The sequence below is a fragment of the Echiichthys vipera genome, assembly GCF_963691815.1.
Source record: "Echiichthys vipera genome assembly, chromosome: 5".
NCBI lineage: Eukaryota > Metazoa > Chordata > Actinopteri > Perciformes > Trachinidae > Echiichthys > Echiichthys vipera.
In genome coordinates this window covers 12,889,960-12,901,435 of record NC_139830.1, presented here as the reverse complement: position 1 = coordinate 12,901,435, position 11,476 = coordinate 12,889,960, and the positions used below count along the sequence as shown (strand labels likewise).

Below are 11,476 nucleotides of genomic sequence, written 5' to 3'. Positions count from 1 at the left end.
TGTTAGAGGCCTCTTCAGACAGACAGTGCTTGCTTTGGCCTCTTCTTCGGTGGTATTGTAGTTGTTGGTCCTCCAGAGTTACAAGTGTACGGTGTGTCGGTTGATGCTAAAAGATAAGAATAAAAATCTCTGCCTCCCTGTGATCATTACAATATTAAAGAAATACTATAAATAAATCAGGACCTTTTGGGGTATAGGGCAATATTTATCTACTTGGAAAAGACCGAAATTATTAGAAGAATAGAGGGTATTTATCTTTTCTTTTTAAAATTGTGTTTTATTGCGTTTTTGCAGGTAAGAACGGTGGGTATACATCCACATACAACTGGAACAGAGCTTATATTATCTTTTCCTCCCACCCTCTTCCTCAGCCCAGGCCACGAAACATCACAACAACATCATAACATTAACAGAGGGAATAAAAAGAAGAATTAAACAAAAAACAAACTATATACCGTACACATAAATAGACAGAGTTGAGAGAAAAAATAGAATAACATCAATATACTAATTCAATGAATACATAGAAAATAAGACTGCACAATAAATTGTTCTTTTTATGTTGTGGTGAGAGAGAGAAAAAGAGAGGAGAGAGAGAGAGAGAGAGAGAGAGAGAGAGAGAGAGAGAGAGAGAGAGAGAGAGAGAGAGAATCTGTAAACTACACACATTTTTTTAGATTAAGCAATAACGTTGAATATTTAGCTTGTGTTTGTCACAGCGAATCATTTTACTCACTGAATGTCCATTTTGTCCTGGAAGTTTGTCTACAAGTGCAATTTAATTGTAGCCTTATCTTGATAACTTACAAACCCCAAACCAACTACAAACCCCAGGATGCACCTGTTCGTTTCCACGGAAACGCGCTGTTGTCTCACACATAACCTACCCGTGATATGTGTAGGTGTTGCTGTTGTACTTCGCAGTTGTTGGTAAGTGTACTATGATATTTGTGATAGGTCAATGATTAGTTAAGGTAGGTCAAGGCCAATTGTGAATTTAAAATCGGGCCGAAATGGACCAATTGTGTAACTTTAGACTTATAGCGTTACATAAACCATAAATGTATGGTTTATAGCTGCAGAACATACTGGCAGTATGGCTATAAAGCGTGTTGGCAATGTATAATGTAAATACATTATAATTAAAGGTTGAATATGTAGAATCTTTATTAAAAGCTATGAATAATCCACCCACGCGGCCTTTTGAGGGGTACAGAATGAAAGTATTGCCTTTCCATAAAAACATATATTTAGTCTGAATTAATCATTTAAAATGTTTTGAAGGGTTTGACAATGACTTTCTGTCATGTTCTGTTTACTTGTACCAGCCAATAGCGGCTGGCATTGCGGGTTGCCAGGGTTGTCTGTTGTTGCTACAGAAACAAGGAATCATTTTTAAGTTGAGAGTTAATCAATTACTCACCACTCAGAGAAAGACTTCCAGTTAAATACTGTTGTAAAATTAATTAATTCTTTTAAATTAGTTGTTACCCTGTGTGACCCTGACTGATCGCTCGACACACTCGGCAACGAACCTGGCAACCCGACTGCTGGAATTATTTTTTGTTGTTGCGACTACGATCTTGAGACACTAGATGTCGGTGTTCTGCTCATTCTCCATATTCAACCTTTAAGTTTTCGATGTTTGTAAAATACAGTTTGATTGGTTCAGTCGACACACAGTCATTCAGCATGATGTCACTGTCCTCCCACAGGTGAGTGACTATTACAGGTGTGAATATGTATGGAGCTCCGGTGGATTTATCTTTTAAACACATCAGCAGTTTAGCAGGTAGTATCCTACACTTCATATTCCTGTAAGGTTTTTCCTCTCTCAAACTACACACATATACCTGTATATACAGACTGTGTTCTTCCCTTAAAATGAAATTTTAGTAGATATAACCAAACAGTTCAAGGTAATTCCATGTTAAGTTGGATGACTGCTTCTCCCCCATCCTTTTTTAGCTAATCAGTACTAATAGTAGTAATTTAGATGCCTTTGGAACAATGCCCACCATATAAAATGTTTCACAAAATCAACAAGCCAGTACGTAGTTGTCATTGTTTTTATTTTATTTGCCACTTCAGACGCATGGACAGAAGAACCCAGCATCGGTCTGCGGCCTTTAAAAAGGAATTCAGAGATGAAGTACCTAAGTGGCTCCCTGCGTCTCAATAACAACAACATCACTGACATTCATGACCTTCAGAAGACGGTTAGCCACTTCCTGGCGGAGCCCTCGCAGCTTACCTGGTTGGACCTTTCCTTCAACCACATCTCACACATAGACAAAGTAAAGCGTCCTCCCTCCATGGCTTGTTCACGTTTGCATGCACAGTGGCTTCAGTGTCTTCTCTCTCTCTCAGAGTTCTTCATCTGCAATGTGTTTGCTTGTGTTCCAGGTTTTGTGCGAGCTGCATGAACTGCGTGTGTTGTATCTGCACGGCAACAGCATTTATATTCTTTCAGAGGTGGACAAGCTGGGAGGACTACCACAACTACACACCATCACTCTGCATGGAAATGTGATAGAAAACAACAAGGCTTACAGGTGGAGACTTTCTTTCAGATGTACACAATGACACACACACACATCTGGTTTAGCTGTACAATGTTTGGATATGAGATATTTTTACTTCTCAGACATTGTTGTGTGGTTCTTGTGACCATAAGCACCTGGTGGTAATCCACAAATTCTGGTACAGTTTTCTGGGTACAGAACAGAACCAAAAATAGTCAGCACTTAATACTGTCATACCCTTCAGAGGAGCTGAGTGAAGGTTGTGTGAGTTTGTGTTTATGTGAGACACGAATGCTTGGCAAGCATGTAGGTGCATAACATTGCAACAGGTGCTTAAAACCAGATCAGGCTCATATTACAGTACATCCTAGTCTGCGTAGCAACACCAGTTACACACACACTATCAACATTCAGTTTTCACATACAAAATGTATCCAAACAACAATAATTAGTTAATAATTATAAATAATGCCAATTGCAGTCATAATGTGCAAGACTTTTATTTTTCCACTGTGCCTTAGTGTAAATTTGAAAATATTTTAAAATCTGTATATATTGTTTCTGTTATTCTTATTTTGTATATTTCCCTGTGTTTATATTGTTCATATTTCTTTCCAAAATTTATTGTTTCTTGTTGATGCTTCCTCTGTGGCTCGTTGCTGCTGTGAATAAGACATTTCCCCTCTGTGGGACTAATAAAGGAATGTCTTATCTTATGTAGGAATCGTGTGATTTCTGCTCTGCCTCGGTTAAAGACAATGGACTTCAGTGCCGTGACACGCCAGGAGCGAGTCATGGCAAAGATTTGGCATCACAGCTACAACCGCAGGAGAAGCAGCAAGGAGACTTTCAAGTGACTACTTCCTCATCACAATGTGTTGAAATCATAGATTCACTCAAATGTTCTCTGCTCCACGTTCACTGCTGGAAAACCTCTAAAATATTGCACGTTACTCAGAGGTCAACCGATATGAGTTGTTCTATGACTGATGGCGATCTTTAGAAATATCAGCTTAATAATAACAACAGATACAACAAATGAATAAGGTCCATCTTCGAAACTATTTTAAAAAGTTATCATTTATTTATTTCTATAACTCCACTACAATCTAAGATATTTTGAACAAAACCTGTTTGTGTTGGCCGATGCAGATTATTTAAAAATACCAAAAATCAGCCTATTAATCTGTCTACTTCTAATGTTTCTCTGTATATCTACATGTTTTGTCCCATTTTTATCTGACGAAATCAACAATTTAATGATGAGGAGGCAAATGCCACTGAATGTGTTTGATATTGTTGTGTGGGTTGTGGAATATTTGACAATTTTATGCACTATTCTTTTACAACAAAGTAGTGTATTAATGTTAATGACTATATCCGTAGTATGAATGAACCAACCAATTCCCAGATATTAGCATGTGGATGTTAACATTTATTTAATAAAACACGATTGCTTATGTTGAAAATCTTTAATGAATTAATCAAACCAAAAAAAAAAAAAACAAACAAACAAAACCCCAAAACAAAATCTTGAAACTTTTTGGTACTAGCCTAAGATATTACAAACATATTTCAGGTAGTATAACACATTTGAGTAACAAACAGAAAAAATAAAAATGCCAAGAACTAATTGCAAAAAGCTCAAATCGATTGCGTGGTTGAATTAATCACAGACTTGCAGACCATCCCTTTAGAGACTCCAGAGCAGCTCACCATGCTCTCTGCACACACATACAGTCATGTGCTCTCCTCTGAAGAGCAAATACACATTACAAAACACAAATAAATAATCTGAAAAAAAAAGGTCTCGGATCATTTTATCTGCTGTGGTACATGGATTGTTAGCGCTCTCCCACACTGCTACAACGGTTAGTTTCTGATTAATATGAACCACTCATATTCAGTCTGCAGCGAAAAGCTTTGTTTAAAAGCTAACAAATGCAGGCCTTAAAAGTGTTCTTGTGTTTCATAAAAACATTTGTTATCACCGCAAGACCTTAGCCAATCCTGACCAATTAGCTTGCTACGAAAAAAGGGAACTTCATACAATCCATCATGTTTTTATATTCGATCGGAAAATTCTGTACAAAGGCGGCATGAATACATGATATCTCTCCCTGCATCCTCCGCGGACCCACCCCCTTCATCTCTGTATGCCTCTGCTGCTATTTAATATGTGAAGTTCTGGGAGTTGATTTAAAGAGTGTGCCAGCTCCATTTATAGTGCTAGAAAACTGCAGAGTACACATTGATATCTGTAAACTCGATAACTTGTCCCAAGAAAGGTCCATCTTCCCCCTCCCCTGTGACATCAGTCGGCCTGCCCAGCACCTCTCTGCCTACGTTTGCATCCGCGCCCACCAGAGAACACCAGCCATGGACAGGTCACTCATGATTTAGCCTCGACTGGAATAACAGATTAATAAAAAATCACTGTCGGATTTAAACATTATTACTCAAGTCAGGTTGGCTTACTAGTTCATGTTTATGTTGTAGTGAGACATGGATCTTGGTGCAGTGTGACACAATAAGGGGTGTTTGATTCCCATCTCACATTTCAACATTATGAATTATGATGATATCTGAAAACAAATAATTCTTCTGGCTCCAATTTTTTTTTTTTTACATTTTCTCCCCCAGGACAACGGAGTTAAAGACATATGCAGTGCAAACTTTAAGCCATGTTGCAAGTTTTTATCCAGGTTAATGGCTAAGATAATCAACCACTGCACCTATGGTACTGTGATAATTTCAAGAGATTCCCTAATTTCTCCTGTTTCATCGGAGACTGTATCAAGTCCAAACACCAATAGCCAACGCCTTGTGCCAAAAAACCTACAGCATATTCCTGGTGAATACACTGTACATTCTTCCATGCCTTTAGATTACAGTCTGGGGTTCAGAGCTACCCAAGCTTGCCTCAGACAGACTAAGGAAACTGACTAAATAAAGATACTGAGACAAGCCTGAAACCGTAAAAAAAAAAAGGGAAAAGATTAGAGCCATCACCAACAAGGATGAATGTTGATTTTTCCACAGCTGGTTCTGACAAAGTCTGCGATCCACGCATTAAGTACCGAGGACGCCTTGTTGTTGTAAATATGAGAGTACACTCCATTGGCCCATCTACAGTAGACCATCCTCCATTGCCCATGCCGACAATTTGTCACAGACTCATAATTACTACATTGTCTCTGTCTTTATAGCAGTTAAAGGCATAGCTAAGAAGCACGAGGACCAAGATGCTTTAATAAATGGTGGGCTGGGGTGTGAGGATGCAGAATTGACAGAGAGAGAGAGAGAGGGATGAGAGGAGCAATATGCAGACCAGGGTCAGGGAATCAGGGAATGGCAAACTGGACTACCAGGTCTTCTTTAGCATCCACTTTAATTTGAGAGATTGCACTGTAGGCGTAGGCTGCTATCTTGGACACCTGCAAATAAAGAGGAAGACAGAGACACAGAAGACGATTTATACTGAGTAGTCTGCTGTGTATGACCAACGGAGTGCCTTTTTATAAAAGCTGGACAAAAACAGTAACAACAGAAAAGCATTAGCTATCTATAGATCTATTTCCAGACCCACATTAGTCACAGCCCCAAACACTGAAATACCACACAGCTGCATACTCTTTCCAAGAATCTCTCATGTTACATGTAGCCAACGGGAAGCAATGCGGTTGCTGGGAACACATGCAAACGTATCTTCCATGTGTGTGGTAGTGTATGATTACCTGCTGGATGTCCGAGTATGGCACCAGGTCACTCGCAAGCACTTGGTGGGGTTGGCTGGTGAGGGAGGGTAGAGCAAGGGCTTTCTTCTGGGGCAGACTGTTGCTCAACACCGCCAGCTTTGTACTGAAACAAAACACAAGCTTACTGGGCTGTTACCTTATCATTACCTAAACTCCAGTTTAGAGTTTAAGTTTAAAACACAGTTTGTCACCTTGACTCTCAAACCTGATTGCTTTGTCCTGAGAACCTGCAGTTTAATCAGCACCTGTATTTTAGACTAAACATAGCTGCTGTGTTAGGTAGGAATCTAGCCACTAGGTGTCAATGTATCTGAGGTTTAAGGTCAAGCTTGAGAGAGTAGGTCTATGCTGTTGCAATTTTTTTTTTTTGTTGAGTCACTTCCCCCATTGGTGTATGAATTTCTTAACATTGTTTACAGTTTCCTTCTTACCACATTCATCTAAGCCAATGTCCACCAAGGGTGTCCCCGCCAATCAGTACAGTCCATTGTATAGACAGCGGGCTCACTTTGAAAGTATTTAAGTAATCGCTGCATCTCATTAAATTAATGAGACACAGTACAACCAGACAACACAACACTGTAACGCTCCATGTAGTATATGCAGCACAAAGGTAAGCTCAACATTATATAAACTAAGAATATTATCATTAATGGGCTAAAACAACTTTGATACACATGCTATCTTTCACGTGTTTAGACCAACTACAGATATGATTCAGCAGGTTAATGATATCTATGTTCAGATGAGTGCAATACAGACCAACATTCTTCCCACATACAGAAAACAAAACAGAAAACAGCAGAAGAGCTACAGGCTTCCATAACAAAAATGACTTAGCTGCTCACCCACATACCTGTATTGCCGGGCTTTGTCCATGTATTCATGCTGCTCCATCATGACAGAGTCAGCTGCTGAGACATCAATGATGTTCCTGACAGAGAGGAAATAACAGCAGGTTTATTAAACGAGCGCCTGAATCGCTGCACTTCATCAGTGAACGCATGCTGAATCTGGCTCTTCTATGGCTGCATGAAGGGATAACTTACTGTGCCGTCTTGGTGAGGATGGATGTAAGGAGGGCCTGTTCATCTGTCCGCGCTGAGGGGACACTGGTAGTGATCCAGTCGGTCCCATTCGGGGGTTTGCTGACAGGGTTTGGGGTGATCAACGGCTTACGTTCTTCAGGGTCCTGGAATTGGTCAAGCAGTATAGAAGTTCTCAGCTCAGAACATTTCATTAACAAAATGTAACAAATTATGTTGCAGTTGTGTAGAAATCCATTACAGTAGAAATAAGTGCCACAAATGTGCCTTACAAACTATCTGTATTATTCAGCATGATATTAAACATGGCAAAAAAAATGATAATTGTGCCTTTGAGTAAGTAAGTAAAGTAAGTACTGTGACCCACTAAAAGTGAATTCTCCATTAGATACACAACAAGCATGTGACAGTATAACAATCCAGTGTGATTACAAAAGGCTGATGTATCCGCTCGACCACCATAGTGATGCATTTCTAAACAGCACAACGCTTATGGTAATATATTATTGCATTCCTTACGAACCCTGTTCTAAGCTCAGTTTGGCCATTATTTAACTCACAGGAAAACATTGAAATGGGAGAATTTGATTGGGGTTATCTAATGGTTATCTTATAAAAAAGAGACAAGTTACATTTCCATACTAACACACATTATCAGAGGCACCGCTTGCCAGCAGGCAAGGCAGGCAACTGCTTGGGGCCCCAGGCCAGTAGGGGGGCCCTCCGAGGACTGACAAACGTTAAACTACAGCAGTTTGCAATGACAGTAGGAAACCTGACTGCCCCACCTGACTCCATCCACTCCCATTGCAAGTTTTTTTTTTTTTTTTTTTTTTTTTTACCCCTGTTGCAAGTCACTGCATGATTCAGTTTAAACAAACCGACAATGGTGATGAATGCTGGTTCGAGGAGCCCCTTGTTAATTTTTGCAAAGGGCCCCAACAGACTCTAGAATCGCCTCTGCACATTATTATAGTATAACACAGGCAGAGAGGTTAGATGCATCTCTACTTAATATATAACCCAAGATCTGTACGATACATAAGTTTAACTGCATATGACAAAGGATATCCTGCATGAAGAGTTGTTTCCTTAAACTAAAAATAGCTGGGGTCATATGACATAAAACACATCAAGATGGTATCTAAGATCTGTCAGTTCTGTTGTTTGTGCCCCTGTTTATGTTACAGTTGAGTATGTAGTCATTTACAAGTAATTGTGTTATTTACAGTTTACTTTAAAACAATTTGGTTTCAGGAAATAACGTTATAATGCACCCAGCTAAGCCATTATATCCATGATCGTTTTTTCGTTAGAGCCAACTTCTTCTCAGCCTGCCTTGGGTCAGGCCTTTTCTTAACTTAGCAAGCTAAAGCTGATTTTAAGTGTTAACACATGTAGCTAACTATTTTTTTTAAAGCTATCACATGCTAACCTCGTCACATATTCCTCAATGTAACGTAATTTGCTCCTTAGTAACTACAAAAAGTCACATTTATGGAGACAGTGGTAGCCGGTTAGCAGCTAACTTTACCTGCTCTGTGGTCTCGCTCTCGCTGCTGTAGCAACAACCCATGTCAGCGTCCGAGGGGCCAAACTACACAACCTCCTTCTGTTCTCCGTCAGAAACGAGCCGTGTTTATCTTCTCCAACAAACAGAAAACTTTAAACTTTTGCTTTATTATTATTTTTACTTTCGCTTCATCTAAAGGTACGAAGCTACTGTCAACAGCAGCAGCTTCTCGGACGAGCTATCACATGACAGCAGCTCTGGTGCAACAACACCAACAGCAATCTATCCGGGATATGAGAGGCGGCCGTGGCCTCCGTCACGTGACGGGGGAATTTTTCAAACGTGAGCTGTGGAGAAAAACGTGAGCGTCAATACCTTCCTATGGCAAGCGGTTGCTGCTAACTCTGTCTACTCTCTTAGCCTTAAAGATGTCTTTGATACTTTGTTAACCCAGACGATAATGTTCTTGAGCACCTGATGAACTTTGTTTTCCTGTACGCAAAATTCTTTATTCACAAACAAAAATTTGCAAAGAAAAAAAAAAAATATATATATATTTTTTTGCCTTTCTGTTAGTTCTGTTTCCGTTGTACCAGCCAATAGCGGCCGGCATTGCGGGTTGCCAGGGTTGTCTGTTGTTGGGTGCAGCTACTGTAGGCTGCCACTGGGTGAAATGGAGTTTGCCGATCCTGCAGCTGCTTATTTGTCCCAGCAGCTGAGTGACCGGAGACAGAAACCAGAGTCAGTATAGGCCAAGCATTCACTCGATGGACTAAGATAAAGGAGTTCAACGGCATTAAAACGCACGTCGAAATGGCTACGTTTCTCCTTGATCGGTAAACTAACTTTCATGTTTACTTAGCTGTAGCGGCTAACGTAACAGCTAACGCTAACTGTCAGTCAAACTGCTCTGCAAAACTTTTTATGGTGAGATTTGCCGAGGGGACGGGTTCAAACAGAATCTGGTCTCCTGTAGACTACTGGACCAGGTCTGACGAACCTGGTAAACGGAGTGGTGGATTTATTTTTTGTGGTTGCGACTACGATTTTGAGACACTAGATGGCGATGTTCTGCTCATTCTCCATAGTCAACCTTTAAATCTCTGATTTTTTTTAATTTATAACAATTCTGTTTGGTATTATTTATTTTATTTTAGTTAGTATTATTTATTTATTCATTTGTTTTTTGTACTCTATCTTTGATTGATTTATGTGCTGTTTATTGTATACCTTGTATTTTTGTACATTTAAATTGTTCAATAAAAAATAAAAATACTATGGTAAGCAGTTTTAGGTTTTAATAGCTGGACTGAATATGCGTTGTAGATATCTGTAATTCAATTCTTCCTGGTCAAAAAGAACATTTCAGATATCCACAACATCATTCTTACTGGTGCAAATAACATCACTTTTTTTAATAAATGTTCCTTATTTTTAAATTCAGACTGGTAACATTTGTTATCATCATTGTGTATTTTTTATGATGTAAATTGCGGGAGCGAAAGTAGTATCAGCTCCAGATATCGACTCTAGAAAATCGGCAGTCCGCAAAAAATTGGTATCAGACCTAAAAGATCCATATAAACAATTTCCCCCTGGGATTATTAAAGTATTTCTGATTCTGATATCGGTCAATCTCTAATATCTAGTATCAAAAGCCCAATATACATGAATGACAAAATGACATAATATGAACTAGGAAGAATAATAATGTGGATATCTTAAATTATCATTCGGACTAGTAAGACTTCAATTTTGACTAGGAGAAATGGTATGATGGATATCTAAAATGTAATTAAAGATAGAAGTGTGATTCTATTAATGTTAAAACCACTTTCCATAGCCTACATCATACATTACATTTTTAAAACATATTAAAAGGTCCTAGGTTTCATGTCAGTGGCTTTGGTTTATTTGATAGAGGGGAGCTACGCCCATTTTCAAAAATGTATACATGTTGTTATGGTCTAAGATAGTCCAAAAATATTAGTAAACCTGAAGCACTTCCACCCAAATTCAAAATCTAGAGCACTAAAACTCAGATTTGTGAGTCCTCTCGTACTTTTCATACAGACGGGCATGATAAAGGTGCAACCGACTGTGTGAAAGAGGCTCCCCATTCATTAGGAGCAGCTCCAGATTTTATACTTGACTCCACAAGTTTGGCTTCTTTACAGTTTCTATTGTGTATATGGAGTATTATTGATGCATTATATTGCAAATATTTTGATGCCATACAAAATCAGTTGCTGTTTAACCTCCAAATTTATTTCATGAGCATCTACATGTTTGATTTGTAGTATTAATGCACTGCAGAATAAAAAAAATAGTGTTTTTCTCTGTATTTTCTATAAAAGAGAGTAGCAAATTTAGTACAATACTACCACTGACACGGTGCTGTGGATAGGCCTATAGGTCAGGCTATGTGAGAGTAGTGAAATACAAACATCGCAAATATTTAATCAAATTTGAGTCTTAATTCATAATAGGCTACTACTGAGTGGGATCAAATAGACGACAGCAGGCAAGGGGAACAGGGTGAGGCATGTTGGTGCACATGTGGCAGTCTCCCTGGAAAAAGATGAAAGGGTTTCTTGCCCTCTGGCTGAGCATGATGACAGAGCAGGCTTCTCA

At 39.0% G+C, this 11,476-nt stretch overlaps 2 protein-coding genes across 2 annotated transcripts; one reads left to right on the top strand and one right to left on the bottom strand.

Annotated features, from left to right (window-relative positions):
* Positions 1-1,740: 1,740 nt before the first annotated feature.
* On the top strand, positions 1,741-3,382 carry lrrc51 (leucine rich repeat containing 51; the record flags this gene model as incomplete). The annotated part of the gene is made up of 4 exons (XM_083914193.1): positions 1,741-1,792; positions 2,092-2,297; positions 2,407-2,555; positions 3,247-3,382. 4 exons carry the CDS (start codon positions 1,741-1,743, stop codon positions 3,380-3,382), a joined length of 543 nt encoding a protein of 180 aa, XP_083770319.1.
* Positions 3,383-3,982: 600 nt separating this feature from the next.
* lamtor1 (late endosomal/lysosomal adaptor, MAPK and MTOR activator 1) lies at positions 3,983-9,096 on the bottom strand. Its single transcript, XM_083913424.1, has 5 exons — positions 8,864-9,096; positions 7,333-7,475; positions 7,140-7,217; positions 6,263-6,386; positions 3,983-5,962 (listed from the first exon to the last, which is right to left on the bottom strand). Exons 1-5 carry the CDS (start codon positions 8,903-8,905, stop codon positions 5,870-5,872), a joined length of 480 nt encoding a protein of 159 aa, XP_083769550.1. The 5' UTR covers positions 8,906-9,096; the 3' UTR covers positions 3,983-5,869.
* Positions 9,097-11,476: the final 2,380 nt, after the last annotated feature.

Coding starts and splice junctions, on each gene's coding strand:
- lamtor1 (XM_083913424.1), bottom strand. CDS start 8,905: ATGGGTTGTTGCTACAGCAGCGAGAGCGAGACCACAGAGCAG. Junction 7,476..8,863: donor AGAGCGAGACCACAGAGCAG/GTAAAGTTAGCT, acceptor GACCAATTCCAG/GACCCTGAAGAACGTAAGCC. Junction 6,387..7,139: donor GACAAAGCCCGGCAATACAG/GTATGTGGGTGA, acceptor GTTTTGTTTCAG/TACAAAGCTGGCGGTGTTGA.